The 24223-nt window shown below is 32.7% G+C and overlaps 1 protein-coding gene across 1 annotated transcript; it reads right to left on the bottom strand.

The window, feature by feature from the left end:
• Positions 1 to 5711: 5711 nt before the first annotated feature.
• Cylc2 (cylicin 2) lies at positions 5712 to 13219 on the bottom strand. The gene is made up of 4 exons (XM_027942966.3): positions 13203 to 13219; positions 9000 to 9040; positions 7700 to 7825; positions 5712 to 6556 (listed from the first exon to the last, which is right to left on the bottom strand). Exons 1-4 carry the CDS (start codon positions 13217 to 13219, stop codon positions 5712 to 5714), a joined length of 1029 nt encoding a protein of 342 aa, XP_027798767.2.
• Between the last annotated feature and the right edge of the window lie 11004 nt (positions 13220 to 24223).

The raw sequence follows: 24223 nt of genomic DNA, 5'->3' as shown, positions 1-24223 counted from the left end.
AATTCTCAACAGGAAATCAAACAACCTGATTTAAAAATGGATAAACATATTAACAGTCATCTCGCCAAAGACTATATGCAAAAGACAAATAAGTACATGAAAAATGTTCCAAACCGTATGTTTTAAAAAAAATGTATTTTAAAGCAATGAGATACAATCTTATAGATTGAACAAAATCCAAAACACTGATAGCATCAAATTCTAGGAAATATATGGTAAAACAGAAACTCTCATTTATTGATAGGGAAAGTCCATTTGGAAAATTTACAGTTTCTTTAAAATATGTGTGTGTGTGTGTGTTTACATATATATTCTTCAATAATATTACAAGCATATTACTTCAAACTTACCAAATAAATTTTGAAAACATGTCTAGAGAAAAACATGCACACAGTTATTTACAGTTTTTTATTCATAATTGACAAAATTTGAAAACGACCAAGATGCTCTTCAGTAACAGATAAACAATGACAAAAAAATATACAAACAGAAAAAAACGTCTGAAACATTCAGACAATGGCTTTTTTTTTTTGTCAGTGTAGAAATAAGCTATCCAGGCATAATGAAACGACATAAAGGAAACCCAAATGCATACTACTAAGTAAAGCAAGCCAATATGTCAAGGCTTTGCAATACGTTAGCAATTATATGACATTTTTGAAAAGGTGAATAGAGACAGTAAACACATCAATGGTTGCCAAAACTTAGTGGGAAGGGGAGGAAGACTAGGTGGTGCTCAGAAGATATGTATAACTGTGAAACCACTCCATGTGCTTGTTATGGGGTGGTGGAAACATTCCATCACAAATACTGCCAAGCACATAGAATGTGCAATGTCTAGAATGAACCAAAATGTAAACTATGAACTTTAGTTTACAATCATGTCAATATAGGCTCATGAATTCTAGCAAATGTACCACTCTGTGCCTACCTGGAAACAGAAAGTCTACAGGAAATCATTTGTACTTTCTGCTTCAGTTTTGTTGTGAACCTAAAATTTCTCTAAAAACTAGTCTATAAATAAATGAAAATGTCAAATTTATTTTGAGAATGAGTAATTTGAATAAGTCAGCAATATGAAGTTCTAGGTGAATTGCACTCTAGACAGAGAGAATAAGTGTGCAGATTAATAGTGTAAGGTTATGTATGGTTAAATATAAAAAAGAAATCAGTGGGATAAAAACATGAAAGACAAAAGGAATAATGAGGCCACATGAGAGTGGAGAAACAGTCCCCTGCAAGACTATTAATGGCTCTCTAAGCCAGATCAAAAGAAAAATACATGCTAAATGTGACAATATGTTAGAAGACTTTAGCTGATCAAAGAATATGGTAGTTTGTATGTGGAGACTAGTGGGGTGGGGGTGAGAGATAAGGTAGGTGGCTTCACCTACATGTAGAGGGCGTAGGGTTTCCACATGAAATATAATGGCTGATTGAGGTACTTGTGATCAAGCAGTAGAAGTGTAGTAAAAAAGACAAATTCACACATTTTGGAGACAGGGCATACTAAAGGTCAGGGTGAAGAAAAAGGACAGGAACAACTCACCAATTTTGGACTAAGCCACAGATTGTATATCAGCCTTGTTTACTTAATTGGCAGAGACCTGGAAAGAAACAGGCTTTGGTGGAGTAGTATCAATAATTTCCCTTATTTCTTATGCTTTAGGAAACCCAAATGCATATTACTAAGTAAAACTAAATAAGATGCATTACTAAGTTAGGGCCTAATCTGACATGATAAAGATTTGGGCCTACTTTTTCCTTTGTTAGACATAGGGTCTCTGGTCTAATTCCTAGGGCCTTAATACACTTGGAGTTGAGTGCTGTGCATGGTGAGAGATAGGGATTTAGTTTCATTTTGCTGCATATGAATTTTCAGTTTTCCCAGCACCATTTGATGAAGAAGCTATTTTTTTTCTCCAATATATATTTTTGGCTCACTCCTTTGTCAGGTATGAGACTAACTGTATTTATGTAGGTTTGTCTCTGTGTCTTCTATTCTGTACCATTGATCTACATGTCTATTTTAGTGCCAATACCATGGCATTTTGTTACTCTAGCTTTGCAGTATAGATTAAGTTCTGGTATTATGATACCTCCTACTTCATTCTTCTTGCTAAGAATTGCTTTGGCTAATCTGGGTGTCTTATTTTTCCAAATGAATTTCATTTGGAAATTCATGATTGCTTTTTATATTTCTATAAGGAATGATGTTGAGATTTTAATGGAATCACATTGAATCTATATAGCACTTAGGGTAGTATGGCCATTTTGACAATATTAATTTTGTCCATCCAAGAGCACTGGAGAGCTTTCTATCTTCTAAGGTCTTCTTCAATTTCTTTCTTCAGTGTTTTATAATTTTCATTGTAGAGGTGTTTCACCTCTTTGGTTGCATTGATTCTCAAGTATTTTTTATTTTAAGGGTATTGTGAATGGGGTACTTTTCCTAATTTCTCATTCAGTGGATTTATCACTGATGTATAGAAATGCATTTGCTTTATGAGATGGATTCAAACTAAAAAGTTTCTTCTCAGCAGAAGAAACAATCAGGTGAAAAGAAAGTCTACATTTTGGGAACAAATTTTTGCCACATGCATGTCAGATAGAGCATGAATCTCCAGGATATATAAAGAACTCAAAATATTTAACACCCCCCCAAAAAAATAACCCAATCAATGAATGAGCTAAGGAGCTAAACAGTCATTTCTTAGAAAAGATATAAATTGATCAACAAATATATGAAAAAAATGTTCAACATCTCTAGTAGTTAGAAAAATGCAAATCAAAACTAAGATTTCATCTCATACCAGTCAGAATGGTAGTTATCAAGAATATATACAACAATAAGTGTTGGCGAGGATGTGGGGGAAAAGGCACACTCATATATTGCTAGTAGGACTGAAAATCGATGCAACCACTATGAAAAGCAGTATGGAGAGCCTTTAGAAAACTTGGAATGGAACCACCATTTGATCCAGCTATCCCACTCCTTGGTTTATACCCAAAGGACTTAAAATCAGCATACTATTATTGATGCAGCCACATCAATGTTTATAGCAGCTCAATTCTCAATAGCTAAACTGTGGAAGCAACCTAGATGCCCGTCAACAGATGAATGGATAAAGAAACTGTGGTATTTATACACAATGAAACATTACTCAGCATTGAAAGATATTAAAATTATGGCATTTGCAGGTAAATGGATGGCACTGGAAAAGATCATGCTAAGCGAAGTAAGCAAATCCCCAAAAACCAAAGGCTGAGTGTTCTCTCTGATTAGTAGATGCTGATCCATAATGGGGAGTGGGGGAACATGCAAAAAATGGTGGAGTTTTGATTGGGCAAAAATGAAGGAAATGAAGGGAGGGCATATGGGGGCAGGAAAGATGGTGGAATGAAATGGACACGCATGACTGCACATATGGTGCAATGCTACATCGTGTTCAATCAGATAAATGAAAAGTTGTGCTGCAATGTGTACAATGAATCAAAATGCATTCTGCTGTCATACATAATACCTACCTGACTAAATACATACCTAATTAAAATGAATTAATTTTTAAAAATCAAAAGGTTAAAAAAAAAATGACACAACAAGCCTAAAAAAAAATGTTCCCTTCAGAATATATTAATTTTGAGATGCCTGACGACAATCCAAGAGATGCCCTTAATTAAATATTTGAATATATATATGAGTTTTACCTGAATGGAGAAATCAGTACTGGGTTCAAATACAGGATTCAATATCATAGGAATCATACAAAATCATATAAAATATGAGGATGAATGAAATAATGGAGAAAAATAATATAGGAGGAACAGAAGAGGTGACAGAATAAACTCCCCTACTTGATTTGACTCCATGGAATTTCTTTGTGCCTTTGGTGCACTGCCATGGGCCAATGGCAAAGGCAAAAGCTCAACTGTTCTGTCACAATACATGAAATTTAAATCTAAAAACTTCATTTTGACTCTCATGGGAGAAAATTATTTTAAGAGACTTTTTTAAGAGGTAAAAGGAGATTCAAACCGAAGCATCAAATCCTCAGAGAGAACAATTCCAGAAAAGTTTAATAGTTTGAACATAGAATGTGATAGAGGTAGAACAATGAAGTTCCTTCTTTGCTGTTACAGACATTCCAGATGATAAAGCAAGGTCGCCTGGTAACTGTAATTCATCCTTAACAGTTGGTGCAGGAAGGACAGGAGCCAGTATTCAGAATCCAGGCAAAGCAATTATACCTTATTTCTATGAATAATACTGTTCATAGAAAGCTAGTTCTTAAGCTAGTTCTTAAGAGCGTGGGGAATAGGACCCTATTATGATTTAGATATGAGATGTCCCCCAAAAGCTTATGTGTGAGACAATACAAGAAAGTTTAGCGGTGAAACGGTTGGGTTATGACAGTCTTCACCTAATTGGTGCATTAATCCTCCCATAGTGATTAACTGAGTGGTAACTGTAGGCAGGTAGTTTTGGCAGGAGAAGCTCAGACTTGTGGATTGCAAAAGAAGTTAATGTAGTTATAAAGTTCATTGTTTTCATATCTAAATAATACTATATAGATAATATTTTGTTAAATTGTTGTTTAGTTTTATCTATTAAGCACTTTCTTGATAAGTTCTTTCATACACCTCATTTAAATTTGTTCTTGGGCATTTTCACAATTTTGATTTTCATACTTCCTTAAGTGGAGAAAGGTGGCCACTATTGTCTATTAAAAAAAATAACTTTTGCTAACCATTAAAATGATAGATATCATAAGGTAGTCTCTTTTCCTGCACCATAAATAGTTCTATTTCTCTTAATCTTTTCATCAACAGTTTTAAATGCTTCATTTACTTTGTGATCTCTTCATGTTCAAATATTTCTTACAATGAGAAAGCCTAAATTTGATATATTTTTATAAAATTCTAATCAATAGATTATAGAGCTGCTCTAGTAGCAGTAAGCATAAATTTAAATTTTGCAATTGATTAAATTATTTTAGATTCTATTTGACTTAAAATAAAACTGACTTACCAAGTATGTTCATCTTGGTTAGGAAGTAGAATATCCAACACCATAAACATGGTTGTAGTTGATTAGACTTCAGAGACGGTGGTGTAGGCTCATAGGGCATTAACCCTATTACTTTTCCTTTTCTTTTCTTTCTTTCTTGCTCCTTCCTTCTGTCCTCTCATCCTTCTTTTGAAAGCTGTATTCAGTTTGTATTTACTCAAAGTATATTTTCTAAATTTTTTTTTCATTTCTTTTCAGATACTTATAGTTCTTTAATCCTAGGTATGAAGCTTGAGATACACTTTTTAATCTATAGATAACAGCATCTGCCTTTGTAGATTTTTAAGTCTTTATTGAAGATTGATTTTTAAATTTTTATATCCACTTATTCCGTACCTTTACCTTATACATACTTACCTTAATATTCTTCTTCAAATCGTGCTAGAGATCCTTCCTATCCCCCAATGGAGCATAATAAGTATCTTTCAAGCCCTTCAAAGAATCTTCGCTTGATTTTTTTCTTAAAATTTCTCTTACATTTAATGAATATTTTCTGAGTCCACCTTGTGTTGTTCTTTGTCCGCCTTTTTAAAAATTATGCCATCAGCCTTTTTTTTCCACTCATAAATTCAATTCCAGATAACTAGAAGTTTTCATCAAATATTTTTGAATTGCTCTTTCAGTGGAAATGATTTTGCAGGGCCTACTTGCCCTTCTTGGATTTACCTTTCTTACCTTCTCCCTTCTTACCTTTATCCTTCTTCTTTCCCTCTTTCTTGGACTCTTTCTCCTTCTTGCCGCTGCTTGCTTTATCATCTTCGGTTTCTGTATCTTCTCCTTCTTCCTTGTCTTTGCCCTTCTTCTTCCCCCCTTTCTTGTCTTTCTTGCCTTTCTTGCCTCCTGCCTTTTCGTCTTCCGTTTCCGTATCTCCTCCTCCTTCCTTGTCTTTGCCCTTCTTCCCCCCTTTCTTGTCTTTCTTGTCTTTCTTTCCGCCTTCTGCTGCCTTTTCCTCTTCAGATTCTGTCTCTGCTATGGGCGGGGCCGCTTCTTCTCCCTCTGCGTCTTTGTCTTTGCCCTTTCCAGTTTTCTTGTCTTTCTTTTCGCCTTCTTTTTCCTCCTCAGACTCTTCACCTGACCCCTTGCCCTTCTTCTTACCTTTCTTACCTTTCTTTCCGCTTCCTTTCTCATCCCCAGATTCTTCACCTGACTCCTTGCCCTTGCCACCTTTCTTACCTTTCTTCCGTCCTTTTTCACTTCCAGTTTCTGAACCGGAATCCTTCTCTTTTGAACCCCTTTTACTCTTTTTGCCAGATTTAGATTCTCTTTCTTCATCCTTGCTCTTCGTTGACTCTGCCTTTTCTCTGAAGTCTGATTCCGATTCAGTTTTCTCACCTGAAAGCATCTCCTCACCTTCTTTGGGTGGTTTAGAGGGTTTGGGTGGAGGCCTCCTCCTGGCAGCTAAATAAACAGATGGCCTCTCTGAAATTCTCATTAAAGAACGGTGCATCCATAGTGGCGGTCTTCTTTGTTCCAATTGGGATTCATCGACTACCTGAATTCGTTAGAATAATGATGAACAAATTTTGAGTTATGCAAGCTTTTATTATTAACAGACCACTAAATATAGATTGAATCCAAACATTAAAGAGTTCCAGATTTTGTGATTAAAAAAGTGGATAATTTATATACTTCATAGTATATTCTGATTTTTGAATTTCATCATTTTTAAAACTATGGATAGTTATGCTTCATTGGGGTCTACTTTCAATCTAGGATCTTCATAATTCCCTCAAGATTTTATATTAAATTGGAAGAGACCTTCATGGACTAATGACATCTTAGAAATTCTCCTCAATATCAGGATAAACTTTTATATGTATATGTGTATATATATATATATATATATATATATATATATATATATATATATTTTTTTTTTTTTTTTTTTTAACTGTTCATGAGCATTCTTGGAATGTCTTGCTCACCCTTCATTTCTACAATTTGACCTCCAGTGTTTAATAGTTTCAAGTTCAGATATATAAGAGTTGGTACATTTACTTTGTGAAACTTTTCTTTAAATATTTTTATAACACATAATCACTCTAGAAACATTAGAAAATATTTATCTCCCAATGCTCAGAATCCTATATTTGGCATTGCAGGAAGTGAGGAAGGACTAGAACTCTATCCAGGCATAATGTAATTCCATGACTAATGGTAAATTTCTTCAGCTGGTTAACAGTTCCCGAATATTTATACTAACCATAAATTAGAGTCTGTAGATTCCTGTGTCTCTTGAACACATCTTATATAATGTAGGGCTATTAAACAAAGAGTCAATATGAAATAAGTGATACAGTGAATTTTAAGTAAAAATGTATATTTATACTTTTCCAAATAGTAGAATTTGAAATATCTTTACATGTGTTGTTTGATATGGCATATAACAGCCATGTATAATCTTAATTTACTTCAATTTAAATATAAAAAAAGTTAATCCAGTATACTAGCCTTATATCAAGGTGTTCAATAGCCATGTTAAACTGCAAAGATATAAAGTGTTTTCCTCATCACAGAAATCTTGTGGCTCAATTCTGATACATAAAACATATAATAAATCTCAATGATTTCACAAGATTATTACTAGTAGTTAATTACTTACTACTACTAAGTATATGATCTTTTCCTTACTTACAGGAGTTGTATTATCACGTAGCTGGGAAGGTATTGATCTCCTTTTGGTTCCTGGCCTCGGTGGTTTGGGAAATGCCAGGGAAAAGTGTTGCTGATTCCATGATTTTTTGCTTAATTCACTGACTAAAAGAAGAAAGATAAAACAAACTTTTTAAATGGTTAGATTCCATCAGAACTGAAATCGAAGTAGATGCAATACATATCATGTAAATGAATAAATAAATGATTCCAATTATGGCTTTATTTATTTGGTAATATTTAAAATTATGTGTGATCAGTATGGAAATTAAAATTGATTTTTCTATTTCAACCAGTTTTATAGATAACTATATAAAATAGTCATTGTGAAACTAATACAATCTATAATACAACTTCAAAGAAACATTACTACTATCCTTAATTAATTTAATATCTCTGTAGTCTTGGTTTTGCTTCATGTTTTTTGGGATTAGAATATAATTCTGTTGATAGAAAATGTGTTAACTATTTCTGTTTCCCCCAAAGTCTTTAGTCAATGTCTGGTATAAAGTATTCAATAAACAGATAATCGAACCTTAATTGTTAAGGTTTAAATCCTTTAAGTTAATCATTTTTTAAGCCACAAGAGTAAAGGCTATAACATACAAGAATCACATTGCTATTAAACGACATGCTTAATGATAAACAATTGACAAAATGCCTACTGAATGGTGACTGGGAGGGTGAAGTTTCCCCGAAACTATAATACAAATGATTAGGGATATTTAAGTAAAAACTGAGGCCAGTGAGAGATATTGTCATTGTATTAAATATATATAGTATCACTACGTATAAAAGAAGATAAACTTCTCCTGTAAGTCTCCTAAAGATGGCACCAGGATCAGTAGGAAAACTGTACTGAAGGGAAGGTGTATTTAAGTTTAGTAAATGAGGGAAAAGCATTTGATAATTATAGTAATTCAAATTAGATGAATTTGACTTATCTAGAAATGACATTTTGGTCAATTATAAACTGGATATAACCTATCAGGAAGTTAGTAGAAATTGGCTGAGAAGTTGTAAGATTATATATAATTTGTAACATGAAATATGTCCACCTTTATGTTGCTGAAAGTATTTGCTTAATCTTACTTGGATTTAAACAGTAATATACTAAGAAGGGATTCAATGAGCCCAAGAGAAAGAGTCCTTGGGAAATAAGTGTTTATTATTAATTACCTGATATTTTTTGCTTTACCCTTTTGAATAAAAGATAATAACCATTTATTTCTAAAATTAATAATGTGTGTTTTACAATAAATATTGAATTCTTCCTTACCTGGAATATAATTATCATATGTCCCATAGTTTATTTTTTGGCTATTAAAATAAAAGAGAAAATTTTTAATTAATTTTTATAAAACCACTGCATTTAATGATCATTATTATACATAAATACATGCTACCAGCAACTTGATAAATACTTTTGCATTCTCAGATCTCCACTATTATGTAAAATAAGCTCATCTACAGAATGGTAGATAGGAACAAATGTACAAATTTGTGTTTGGACTTCAACAGAATTAAACCATGGTGATGAACCAACTTGCCACATCTATAATGTATACAAGTAGATATTTTTTGTAAATTGCAGAACTATCCTCAAATTATTTTTCCTACCTCACGCACCAAATTTCCTTCCAATTAAATTTGAACCAAAACATTACTTTATAACCCCTATATTTAAACAAAAATAAAAACAAATCTTCAAATTATTTTCAGAAGTTAACCAACTCCAACTCACTAAGTGATAAATGTGTATGCATATGTATGGGTGGGTGCATGTGTGAATAAAATATGTGCATGTCAATGTATACTGTAGGATTAACATGGAATTTCACTTTTTTTGTTCTCTAGAAAACTGATGAATAAGACTTGTTGTAAACTATTTTCCATTTATAAGTTCTCACTTGTTTTTTTTTTCTTATAAACATCTTTGCTCCCATTCAGTTCTATAATTCAATTTTTACTTATTTCTAATAGAAACCAACAGTGAGATATGTTTATGAAATATTACAGTGTATTATTATAGAGCCACTGCTCATCATGAGCGAGTTTGAGCCTTAAACTCACAGAGAAACAAGCACACTTTCACAGTGTTTTACTTATTTTAATGGTATATAAAAAATAAGATATTAGTACAAAAAACCCACACAATATCTTAATACCTTCATTAAGTAATGAAGTTTTCAGCCTAAAACCTAGTATATTTTTATTTCTCTACAAAAGTATGAATTAATTAATTGAATAAAATTTAGCATATGTTTACTTGTCATTTATCTAGGCTGGTGTTTTCTTAACTGAATATATTCACCAAAATTATTTGAGCCATTATGTCTGTCTCTCTAAGCTTGGATCTAGCCAATGTATATTTTATACTCTGTTGAAGAAATTTTGATGTTTAACCATGAATGAGAATTGCTTCAATCCAAATGCTCTGAAAGAGAAAATGCTTCAGGTTCATGAAACAATACACTTGTAAACATGAGATTTTTAAAATGGTAAATAAGCATGATGTATTAAAGTTTTATAAAACCTCTAGAGAATATGCTTTGATTATCAAGAAATTGAATTAGAAATCAATTATAAAAGCACCTAGAAAATGCATAAATATTTAAAAGTTAAATAACTTCTGAAGAAATAATGAACAAACAAAAAACACAATGGAATCTGGAAAACAATGAAATCTGGCAAAAATCACTTTCTGCTGTGGTCAAAAATTTCTATAGTTTTCTTAGAGTTAATTTGGGTATAGTTATAATTCAATAAATTTTGATCATTTGCATTTTTACTTAGGAGATTTTATAGAACCTCAAAATAACAATAAAATGAATAACCCAGGCCCCTGTCATTATGTAAATTTATATTGACATAAGCAATTAAATCAATCAAATTTTTTATGTGAGAAAATATTTTCCTACTGTCTCCCCCAAATGTAGTTCTGCTTGTAGGAGGATCTTTGCCTTGCTTCTCCTCGACCTTTGGGCCATTCTTTAAAATTAGATTCATTTGGATTCAATTTTTGACATTTCTTATAAAATTATCTACTAAAAATAATAAACTATTAGTATGTCTTCTACTATTTTATTATTTTGAAACATTTTTGTGAATGTAAATATATTTTGATAATTTTAAATTGATTTTAAGTTCATGAAACCATGAAAATTTTAATGACTTATCCTATGAAGAAAAACTATTGAACATTTTGGTGAAATAATTTTTAACGTTTCCAGCTATTCATAAGGAAACTCAGCAATTAATTCCTCACATTAGCCAAGATAAAATGGAATATAGAAGTCACAAATCTGCCTTTACTTCAGGCCTATATATCTAATCAATTAAAATTATTCTCAATATTTGTGAGTTTTTGACATAAAGATATTTTTCACAGAAAAGATAATGTGTTTCTGACTTAGAAAAGGAATTTAAATTTATTTTTTTTTTTTCAAAATAAAAGTTGAGGTCCCAATGTAGGAGACAAGACAAAGTTTATTTTTTAAGAGAAAAATATATTTCTATATTACTACCAGAAAAATGTTTTAAGGGATATACTTAAACTAACTTTTCTTATTGTTTTCTTTAAGTCTAAAATAATTTTAATTTAAACACAAAATACACCTGCCTTTATTCTTGCCTTTTACTATAACTCTGCCTGTATGTATTTTAAAAGTACATAATAAATTAAAAGGTCAAAGGCTTCAACAATGTGAATTGTCCATAGACTACCTGTTTGTAAGAATGTCTCCAGATATCCTGCCAGCAGGGGAAATAGGGTCATAAAATTGTTGCAGAATGTGTTCTAGGGACTCACAATCTTCTTGTGTTTGCTTGAGAGGTCACAATATCAATGCCTCACAGTTATTGTCTTGCTGAAGAATGGCTCTTTGGGTGGTAAGATTTTCTTTCTCTAGCATTTTCTGGAACGGTTTTTCAGAATGGATTTATTTTGAACTCCTTACCCAGGGGACATGTTGCAATATCTGAAGATATTTTGTCTATCATAATTGTGTGTGCTGGGGAAATATGATACTGGCATCTAGTGGGTAGAGACCCTGGATGCTGCTAAACATCTTATAATGCACAAGAAACTGCCACCCTCCCTCTCCCAGTCCCACACTCCAAAAGAATTATCTGGCATAAAATGTCACTAGTGCCAAGACCGATAAACCCTTTTCTAGATCAAGGACAATCTTCAGACTAGGACAGTAAGAGAAGCTTTTATTAATGCAACTCAAGGAAGGGAAAATATAAAATATACAGTGGATATGAGACTAAATCTTTGTGAAACTCTCACTTCCTAGATAAAACATAGTCTTATTCAACATTATAAATGGAAGAACTGAGTTGACTTGTCATTGGCCAAGGCAAGAAAAGGTGGAACTATCAAGTGGAAGAGCTGAGGTTTGGATAGACCCAAGGTTGGTAAGAAGAATATAAGTGACGAGGAGGAAAATGAACTCAAAGAGAAAAATTTTCTTTATCTGCAAAAATTTGTAGTTATGGGCACAGAAATATTTATTCCAGAACTAAAGCTCGGCAGTTCCTAGAATTAAAGGACAAAATAGAAAAGAAATCTTTGTGTGTGCATCGCAAATTCTCTGTGTTAAATAAATTGGGAGTTCTCACATGAATCCAAAGAAATATGTTGAGGTATTGCTAAAAATTTTTGTGTCTGATTTATTGTACTTTATCAGAGCATCTGATTATGAACTTTATCACATTTTCTATAGCACAGTTTTAGGATTTTACTACAATACACCATAAAGAAATTGCCATAAAACCAAAAGTAGAGTTTTAATCATGGTGAAGTCCTCTGAAAGTCATCCAGTGCTCATGATAAAATTAATACAATTGATATTATGTGGAACTTAAATGTTTTTAAGTCATTAAAATATAACATTATTCTGGCATGTAAAATGCCAAAACATAGTTTATTTTAGAATTGTCATCAAATCCCTAGGTCTTGACAGTAATCATGACAATTACATTCAAACCTTCACAAAAGATTTCTTTTTAAAAATAATGATTGTGAGCGGGCATGGTCCACTTTTGCATAGTGGCTCCACTTAATTAAAGGTTTAACATTCTAAAGCTCAGTAGCCCTTTTCTGTCACTATGACATATATGATGCTTATTCCTCAAATTTCCAATTTCCTCCTTAGAGAGTCATAATTCCCCTAAGAACAATGAATTATTTTTTCAATATTCCTCAAAATACAATATAACAAGAAATCAAGTAAGACCTCCAGTAAAAATAGACTTATCTCAAGACATCTATTTTGCTGAAATGAACTATCTAAACCTTGCATCAAAATAGACTATTATGTTGCTTGAGAATGTATGTCTCTGCTTAAACACAATCTCTCTTATTTATGAACATAATAAATATAGGAAACATTACTTAATACCACAGAGAATAAGTGTTAACCTAGCTAGAAAATTTCAATTATTTCAAATTAGAAAATTCAACAAAAGGACTTACAATCTTGGAACAGACATTTTTCCCACCTATGACTTGCCAGGATTTAAATATTGTACAATCAGGTTGGTGATGTTCACAGGTGACATCATAAAGAGTCCAAGAGCCCTGGGAGTTAAAGGGGAAAGAGCAAGAGAAGCAATTTCTACTCTTGTTTTATGCTTTCTGGATTTATAACATTAATGTTTACTTTTACTCATTATTTTTAACTAAATTTAAAAATCAGTGCTTTTACATCTTAAAATACTTACTTTGATTTTTCATGTAGTTTTAATTTAGTGTATTAAAGAGACAAGTTGAAATCTCTCATTTCTCTTAAGATTCATGTATCTTTCATCAAATCATTTGTATAACTTCAAGTTTCCTTTATCCTTCTTAACCAAATAACTTATTCATAGATACAATGTTTTCAACAAGGCAAACTATTTATTAAAATTGCAAACATAGTGATAGATACGAAATATTATATATACCAAAATAAAAGTATAATATACAGTGGTATTTGAGTGTGTTACTCTTTTTATCTCTTTGGAGAGTATTTCAACAATCTTCACCCACCTTAATGGAGAGTTTTCTTAGTTAAACTTCAGTTACCATTAAGCATACACTATAAAAATAAGTGGCTTGATTCAATGAAAGTTTCTCATGTATCATACCATATTAAGTTCTACAAGCATTGGTGTGAGGGCCATACATAATTCCTTTTCTTATTTTTTTTAAATGTTTTATTGTTTTTTTTTTAGTGATACCATAATTCTTATATTTACAATTTGATTGTTTCATCTGCGTTGATTTAGCAGTGTTAGTGCAGACACTCTCCTGAAAAGTGGTCATTTAATAACCAAGTATAATTTCTAACTCTGAACTATTTTGTTTAGAATTTTATGGTTTATACCTGGCTTATGAAGATATTTACACCTAATGCATTTCTTTTATCAGCATGTAGTAAGATCCAGAACATGAAAGGATATCCAGCAATGCTCGCCAATTCACCATGAACCTCTCAAATTAATCTCTTGTTTTCATTATTAACTGAATGTGTATGTTTATTAAGATATTAGAGAATCAATGATCATTTTATAATGCACATGGTAGTCTTCTATTGCTACATAACAAATTACCACAAACTTAGTCACATAAAACCACATCCATTTATTGTCTCATAATTCTGCAGGGCAGAAGCTCAGGGTCCTCTGATCACGGTCTCACATGGCTAATATCAAATAATCAGCAGGACTGGGTTCTTATATAAAGGCACTGAGGAAGAATGACTTCCTAAGCACATTCTGTTTGGCAGAATTCTGTTCTTGAGCTTTTATTTGTAACTGCTTTCTTCCTTGATACTAGCTATGGGCTGCTTGTTTTTATGTTTCAGAAGCTGCCCATGCTCCTTTTCACAAGACCCCCCAACATCTTCAAAAAAGTAACATTTCATAGAATCCTTATAATCCAACCCTTATAATTCAAGTATCTGTTGGTTTTATTTTTCCTCAGTTATGCTCTCAGCTGAGGAAAACCTTTGTCTCCTGAAGGACTCAAATGAATAAATCAGGCACACCTCGATAATTTATCTATTTTAAGGGCAATCAGGCCTCCTAACATATCATGCCATGGGAATGCCATCTCTTCATATTCACAGTTCTACCCATTCTCATGAGGAAGGAACATTGGGAGTTATTCTTAGAAATTAATCTACAACAAAGTCAAAATTGGATTAAAGACTTCATTTAGTATGTGAGGAATAAAATAAATGCATCAGAATCATAGATATTATTTTTATGTCCCAAGATTTTACCAATATCTATCCAGTTTCAACACTATTATCACACATAAGCACTTTTGGTGTTTGTTTTAAAGGGCCTTGAGCCTAGTAACCACATCCTCAAACATAAATATTTTATTTAAAATGTTTTAACTTTTTTTATATTTTATGAAATAACTTAAGCACATTAATGCATGCAATTCTTAGAGTTATGCAATAAAAATGTTATTGAGGTGATCCTTGATATTCACAAGAGATGTTGCTTGAGACCTTGAGATGTGACCAACTAAAACACATGGCTTATAATTTCCTCTCATGAAAAATACATATGTAAAACAGAATTATATTCTTCAGGCTTGTGATAGTTTCAATGACTTAATGGTTCATATCTCTCTCTCTCTCTCTCTCTCTCTCTCTCTCTCTATATATATATATATATATATATATATATATATATATATATAATTTTTCTATTTTTTATATTCTATTATATATATAGAGAGATCTATATCTATCTATATAGAGAGAGTAATATATATATATATATATATATATATATATATATATATATATATATATATAACTCTATTAGCTTTCCATTCATGTATCATCAAAATATTTTTCTTTGTGCTGCATAACAGATAAAGGCATGTACTAGGGGTATTTAAATGAGGACGTACACTTCGAAATGCATTCTAAGATTTTTTTTAACATAGTGGAATACTTTGTATCATTATTGTTTCAAAATTAATGATGGAACTCCACAAATACATAAAATTTTATTTTTATTATTTTAAAATAGCAGAAAAATTGTAAGCGACCAGCAAAATGCACATCATAAAATTAAAAAGAAACACTTTTGAACAACAGTCTGAGTTATAAATAATTGCTAGTGACTCAGAGCCCCTTTAGTCTAACCATTTTGTTATCCCTTCTGTCCTCCCCACACGTGATCACTATTCTTTATGATAACACTACTTAGGCTTCTGTCAGCAAACATTGCTTGATATTCATCTATGTAGTTGTATATATTTTTATTTCTTTCATCATTCATATGCTATATATATATGCATAGATATATTATTCTTTGTGGTATTGTATGCATTATATGTGTACATATAGTGTGCTTATACTTTCGATAATCAAGCATTTATTCAGCTTTATTGAAGAATAATAGACAAAAAATAATTATGTATATATGTAGTCTAAAATGTGACATTTTGGAACATGCATAAATTGTGAAATGATTACCACAATCAGCATAATTAGTATATCTATCATCTCATATAGTTACATTGTGTGTGATGAGAATATTTGAGATTTATTCTCATATTTCAAGTATATAATGCATTATTATTAATCATATTTACCATGTTGCATGTTAGGTGCCTACAACTTAAAAACATTTTAATTGTAATTTTTACCCTTTGGCAAATATCCTCCTCTTTCCCAGAATCCCAGAACCTCCCAACCTTGGTAGCCCTACTTCTCCATTTCTATGAGTTTTACTTTTTTATATTCCACATAAATGAAATCATGAAATATTTGTTTTTCTGTATTGGTTATATTGTAAATCTAACCTTATTGTAACAAAAGACAGGATTTTCTTTTAAGCTGAACAGTTATTCATTGTGTGTGTGTGTTTTCTTTGTGCATTCATCTCTCTATGAATACTTGGGTTACTTAATAGCTTGATTACTATGATAATATAGCTTGATTACTAATGTTGCAATAAATATGTTGTGCAAATATCTCTTTGAGAAACTGAGTTTTTCTTTAGTCTATATACCCAGAAGTGGGATTGATAAATCATATAGTAACTGTATTTTTAGTTTTTTGAAGACTATCTATACTGTTTTCTGAAATAGCTGTACCAATTTCCCTTCATACCACAGTGTATAGGGTTCCATTTTTTCACACATCCTATTTAACATCTATTATCTTTTGGCTTTTTGATAATAGCAACCTTAACAGATGTGATGTAGTATCCCTTTGTGCTTTTGATTTGCATTTCTCTGATGATAACTAATGTTGAGTACCTGTTTATATATATGTTGGCCACTTACTTGCCCTCTTTGGAAAAATTTCTAATCTGATCCTTATCCCAATTTTAAATATCTCATTTATTTTTCTACTGAGTTATTTGAATTCCGTATATATTTTGGATATTAACCTATTACCAAATATATGACTTGCAAATATTCCTGTTCTCTAGGTTTCCTTGTGATTTAGTGGGTTTTATCCTTTGTTGTACAGAAACATTTTAGTTTGATGAAGTCACTCTTGATTTTTATTTTTGTTACCTGTGTTTTAGGGATCAAATAAAAAAAAAAAAAACATTGCTAATACCAAAGTCAAGAAGATTTTGCCTCATGCTTTTTTTAGGTGTTTTACAATTTCAGTTTTTATATTTAAGTCCTTATAAATTGAGTATTGTATGTAGTATAACATAAGGTTAAAATTGTATTAGTTAGCATGTGAATATCCAGTTTTCCCTACACCTTTTATTGAAGAGAATTCCTTCTTTCCAATGAGTGTTCTTGTTCCTTTTGCTGAAAATTAATTCATTATATATGCTTGTTTTATTTTGGGACTCTCTTATCTCTTCTGTGTGTCTTTTTATGCTAGTAGAATAACTTATTTTAGTCAATTTTTTCACTGCTGTGACCAAAAACTTGACAAGAGCAATTAGAGGTGGAAAAATTTATTTGGGGGCTAACAGTTTCAGAGATCTTTAGTCCATATATAGCTGACTCCATTCTTTGGGGCCGAGGTGAAACACCATGGTGGGAGAGCGTGGCAGAGGAAAGTGCTTCAGAACATGGCACCAGGAAACAGAGAGGGAATTCTTCTTTCCCCAGAAACAAAATATAAACCCCAAAGGCTACAACCGCAATGAACCACTTCCAGCCACATCCTACCTACCTATGTTACCACCCCGTTAATCCCTATCAGCAGATTAATGCACTGTTTAGGTTAAACTTCTCATAACCCAACCATTTCACCTCCAAACTTTCCTGTGTTATGTCACACAAGACTTTTGAGGGCATAAGTAATATCCAAACCATAACAATATCATTATGATTAGTATAACTTAGTAATATTATTCAAACTCAGAAGTGGGATGCCTCCAGTTTTGTTCATCTTTCTCAAGATTGCTTTATATATTTGGGATATTTTGTAGTTTTGTAGTAACTTTATTTTTTTTCTATTTTTTGAAAATGTCACAGCAATTTTGATTGTGACTTCATTAAATTGTAGCTCACTTTAGCTTATATTGGACACTTTTATAATATTAATTTCTAAAATTCTTGAACAGGCTATTTTCCATTAATTTATATCATATTTGTTTCATACTCTCAGTGTATATATCTTTCACCTGGTCTTAATCTTTTGGTGCTACTATGTCAAAATATCATAGATTTAGTCATTTATTAATAATAAAAATTCATATCTGACAGTTCTGAAATCTGGGAAGTCCAAGACTAAGGAGCCAGCTGGTTTTGTGTCTTATGAGTTCTACTTTCTCTGCTTCCAGATTTGTGACCTATCATTGCATTTTCCAGAAGGTGAAGACGCTATACAATCACATGGAAGAAGTAGACAGCAAAAAAGATATAAGATCTCTCTAAACCCATTCATAAAGTAGAGTATTATGATGTTTCCCAAAGCCCCAAACTCTTATTTCCACTACAGTGTGAATTAAGTTTTAACATGAATTTTGGAGGAAAAACATTTAAATCATAGCATTCGATCTAATTCCTGCTAAAATTCTTTTACTTCTCAAATACAATATACGTTCACCCCATTCCTACTGTCCACAAAAGACTTAACTCGTTCCAGCATTACCTTTAAAGTATAAATACAAAGTTTCATCGAAATACCATCTAGGGCTGGGGATGTGGCTCAGTGGTAGAGTGCTTGCTTAGCATGCATGAGGTCCTGGGTTTGATCTCCACAAGAAAACAATTTAAAAAAATCATTTAAATAAGATATGAGTGAAACCCCTATTATGATTCATCATAAAAAAAATTCTCTTCCAGCTTTTAAACTGTATCAAACAAGTTATTTTCTTGCGAAATACAGTGGTGTGATGGACAGAGAATAGATATTTCCATTCCAAAATGGAAAAAAAGTGGGAATAAGAGGGTGATAACAGACCCTAACCAAGTCCAAACACAACAGTGCAAACATTAAATCTTGAGGTTTCAAAGTCATCTTCTTTGACTGGAAGTCTTGCCTTCCAGACACACTGGGGTGAGGATTAGGCCCCCAAAGTTTCAGATGGATCTACTCCATGGCTGTGCTGATCACAGTTCCTTTGGCAGCTCTCCTAGGTTGGAATCAATCACTTGCCTGAATCTTTCTTGGAGTCAACAGATTTATGGGTCTAGGGTAACTGAGACATTCCTGTTTCCATGGTTCTACTAAGCATTGCTCTATCCAGGGCTATCTATGGTATTTTTGCATTAATAGCACATTTTTATTTGGGAATCATTTTTAAATATGTATTAGAATCTTCTGAAGGACTTGTTAAGTGTTGATTGATGGAAACGAATGAATTCCAGCACTTCTGATTGAATGAGTCTTGGATAGGGCTTGAGAATTTGCATTTCTAATAAGTTCCCAAATGAAATAGATGCTTCTGGTGAAATAACCACACTTAAAATCTATTGCTTTAATCATATTAGTATAATTTTGTACATCTTTAAATAACCATTTAACCTTTGTGTAAGAGATTGTTGCAATAGGGGTGTCATTTTCACTATATGTAAATGTGTTAGTCGCCTTCATTTTACTATAGCTAAATACTAGAGATAGTTAACTTATAAAGCAAAAAAAGGTTTATTTTGGTTCATGACTGTGAAGGTTCCAGTCCAAGGTCTCATGGAATCATTGCTTTGGACTACTGATTGGGGTGCTGAATGCCAATAGGGGAGCATGTTCAGAGCAAACTGCTCATGGCATGAGCAGGGAAACAAAAGAAAGAAAGAGACTTGGAATCCCACAATCACCTTTAAACATACTCCCAACCTCCCAGGACTTCCTTTGAGGCCTTACCTCCTAAGAGTTCCACCCTGAGGACCACATATTTAACACAAGGACCTTTGAGGAACTCTTACCTAAGCCCCACCAGTAAACAGAAATCAACGATGATGAGTCACATATTTTGATTTTTAGAAAACTAATATTAAGGCTTCCTTATTCTGCATCAGAATAGTATCCACATCCAAAATTCACTCATCACTGTGGAATGCTATTTCCTAAGGAGTAATCTAGGAAAATAAAACACAGATAAAAATTTTAGTTTATCCTAAATATATTTGATACACTGTATTTATGTTACAATCTAAAGATTGTAGGGATATTGGATAAGCAGTTTATGGTTGATGGCATGTATTTGTAAGTTATATAATTTATCACATGATTTAGTTCAGATGATCATCTACACTTTTGTACTTGAAGGTTGTTTTCTTTCCCTGGTGCTTAGCTCAAAATTGATTTAGCTTCAATATCTTCTACCTCTCATGCAGTTTAATAATAATTAAACTGCTCACAATAGAAACTTTCAGAAAATGTAGAAGAACATGGAACCTTTCAGATTCTGCTTAGGCATATCCAGGAAAGCTGCTCTAAATAGCAAGGATAGAGAGAACAAAGCACTGCCTTGAGGGGAACTGATTTTGCCAGTGCCTGAAAATGTTTTCCAAATGCTCCTTTCAAATCTGTTATTAATACACATCTGTTTTATTTGTTTGAGTATTATTCTCTAAGTGCAAATATCTGTCAAATTCAAGTGTTTTTTCTACTATGAATGTCAAAACATTGCATTTCTGAATATGAGATTTTGTAAAAACCACTCTAGGCCAAATCATTTGTTAGAGGATTACAATGTCCAGTCCATTTATTCAGTCATATAACAAACTTTTAAATTTTTTTCTATTGTACTATTTGTGATATGCTCACATTATAATCATGTTGCAAAAATTTTTTTAAAAATATTAATATGGAGAACATGAAATCAACTTATTTTAATCCAGCTTGAGAAAAATAGAGCAATAAAAACAAAAATAACATCAAAGATTTTTATTTTCTCTACTAATTAAGAACATGAAGTCACCTTCTTCTTAACTCTATTATCTTCATTTCTGAAGGGCAATCTTTGATTAAATTACAGATCAAGGAGTTCTCACTAGGCACTTTGAATACACAGTCGTCCATCTTAGCCACTGTACAAGTAGTACATAATTTTACTATTTTTAAAAGCAAGTTTGAATGGAATATGTGATTACAGAGAATCAACTATGCCCACAGGAGTCAGAGAGTAGATTTTATATAAAGATAAAGCTTAACTTGATTTTCAAGTGATGAAAAGTATATAAGGAACAGATTAGTCTGCATCTGCTATGGTCAGATATGATGTGTATTCCAAAGGTTCTTGTGCTAGAAGATTGGTCCTAGGTGCCAGTGCTGAGAGGGTGGACCCTTTAACAGATGGAGCCCACCCCCATGAAGAGATTAAAACTGGATTGAGTCGTATAGCAGTGACTTAGTTCTCTTGATAGTGGATTGTTTAAAGAGAAGCCACCCCATGTGTTTGGTCTTTTTTGGACACCATGTTATGAGGCAGCCAGGATAACTCTCTTCAGAGCATTGCCACCATGATGTTTGGACCTTCCAGTCACCAAAGACATAATTCAAGTAAACCTGTCTACTTACAAAGTGTCCAGCTTCAGGTACTTTGTTACAGTAATACAAAACGAATTAATGCAGCATATATTTAGCCATCAAGGTACAAAAATCACGAAGAAAAGGGAAAACAAATGTAGTTTGATGTAAAATAACTGAAAGAAAGGAAAGTGTATTGAAAGATAAGGTAGAAATATAAATAGGAGTGAAGTTTGGATAGTTCTGTAAGCAAGAAGCAAATCTTCAGAGATGATATAGGAGGAAGCAGGTACACAGTTCAAAAACATACAAGAAAAAATAGTGACATGGAAACAATGTGCTGCGACAAAAGTCAGGAGCTAAAGGTTCTCACCTAGTGTTTCTGTCAGACAGTGTGAGTCACACTCAGGCACTGTCTTGGTTTGGTGTTCCCATCTGAAAAAAGAAAGTAAGCTTGACGTTCTTTTCAGATCTATTTTTACTGGATCTATTTCTTCAATGGGATAAAACATCACGGATTGTTTTGTTTTTCTCTTTGGATTGGATGAATGTAAAGGATAAAAAACATGAGTAATGAATGTTAATGTTTCACACACACACACACACATACATACACACAAAGTAGCAGCAGATAGGTTAAATTCCTATTCTATCAATATCATAAATAACTTTGAATGGTATTTTCTGCTTTTATTACATTTGTTTGTGATGGACATATTACAGAAACAAGTGTAATATAGATATAGAAGGAGAGATTTATTATGCAATCTTTCCACAAATTAGCACAAGTCATGAAGGATTTTAAGCAAAGATGTAACAATTCGACTTCTAAACCTTGTCTTGCCATAGGTTCTTTTGGTATATTTAAACTGTTGTGGCTTGAAATATTCTAAGAAGAAAGTGAAGAAAGTAACCACTCAAAATCTTTCTGTCTATCTGAGTTAATTTAGGTTTAAGATCAGACTAACTATTGGGCACTATAAACTTAACTCCTACATAGTTCATGTTTAGCATAATAATCCAGAGATTAAAAAAAGTAGACTGATGATATGTAAATAATACTTGTTTATTTTTACAAAATACCAATGATTCATTCACGTTTTTTGAGGGTTGTTTCAGATAGATTTTCATTGCTATGACCAAAGGCTTAACAAAAAACTTAGAGGAGAAAGAGTTAATGTGAGCTCATGGTTTTGATGGTTCAGTCCCCGACCAATCAAATTCATAGCTGTGTGTCCCAGGTGAGGCAGAATATCATGGCAAAGGGTGTGGTGGGGGAAAGCAGTTTAGGGGCTTAGGGCAGGGCAGCCAGAAAGGAGGGTGAAAGAGAGGAGAGAGAGAGCGCGCGCTAGAGATAGATATAGAGAGAAAACTGGAACCTCACAGAAGTGATTAGACTAGGAGTGTGGGATTGTTACAGTTAAATATAAAAAGGGTGAAATTAGTCCCTTTGTGTGCTCTCTCTCTCATCCTCTCTCTCCATATCAACTTCTGACATGATAATGCATCAGTAAGATCCTTATCAGATGCTGGCACCCTGATATTGGACTTCCAAGCCTTCAGAACTATGAGCCAATACATTTTTGTTCATTATTAGTGACCTTGTCTAGATATTCTGCAATAGCAGCACAAAAGAGAATCAGGAATTATGACCAGAGATGCCAGGTGTTACTATGGCAAGTACCTGAAAATGTGGAAAGGTCCAAAGCTGAATGCTGTGATACAAGCCAGACAAATTTGGGAAAAAGATTAGAAAAATCTAGTTTTCATAGATTGAACATTATGGGTTATTCTGGTGAGGGCTGAAAGGAAGAGGAGAGCTGTAGTGAAAGACTGAAACTTAGGAGCTTACTTTGTGGTCATGATCAGAATGTTAGTGGAAGTATTGATAATAAAAGCCATTCTGATGAGTTTTCAGATGCAAATGAGAAACAAGATACAAAAGATTGGAGAGAAGGCAATTCTCACTATAAAGTGTCAGATAATTTGGCTGAATTATGTTCAGACCTAGGATTTTGTGTGAGAAAGAATTTAAAATCAATGAACTATGGTATCTGGTATCTGGCAAAATATTGAAGGGACTGCATGGCTTCTCTTAATGTGCAGAGTCAAATATGAAAAATGATTTAAAGATGGAATTTATAATCAGAAGGAAAGGAGAATACAGATATTTATAAAGTTCTTAGCCTGCTATATGAAAAGCTGACAAGCATATTTGGGAGAGAAAACCAAGGGTGTGCCTTGAGTATCTGACCATTTAGAAAGGATATCAGTATGGCTAGAAGGAAGCAAGATATTTGTTGTAGTTTGGATATTCATTGTTGTCCAGAAGGTCATGTGCTGTGGGATTGATCCCCAGGTTGGTGCTGGTAGGAAGCATCTGAACCTTTGAGCAGAGGGCCTCAAGGATCATCAGAGTGTTCTCCAAAGGAGACTGTGGGTGCCTTGGCCCCTTCCTCTTGTTCTTTTGCTTCCTGATCATGTATTTGCTCCTCCATGTGCTCCCACACGATATTCTATCTCATTGTAGATCCCTCCCCAAAAGGTTAATCAAATATGAATTAGAACCTTGAAAACTATGAACCTAAACAAG

The sequence above is a fragment of the Marmota flaviventris genome, chromosome 13 (genome assembly GCF_047511675.1).
Source record: "Marmota flaviventris isolate mMarFla1 chromosome 13, mMarFla1.hap1, whole genome shotgun sequence".
Classification (NCBI taxonomy): Eukaryota; Metazoa; Chordata; class Mammalia; order Rodentia; family Sciuridae; genus Marmota; species Marmota flaviventris.
The sequence above is the reverse complement of the archived record's forward strand: the minus strand, read 5'-3'. Positions and strand labels throughout refer to the sequence as shown.

What these genes read in the sequence shown, in the direction of transcription:
- Cylc2 (XM_027942966.3), bottom strand. An exon ending in ATATGATAATTATATTCCAG is followed by an intron (nt 7,826 to 8,999) that starts GTAAGGAAGAAT and finishes TTCTTCTTTTAG; the next exon opens with TCAGTGAATTAAGCAAAAAA. An exon ending in TGATAATACAACTCCTGTAA is followed by an intron (nt 6,557 to 7,699) that starts GTAAGGAAAAGA and finishes GAATTCAGGTAG; the next exon opens with TCGATGAATCCCAATTGGAA.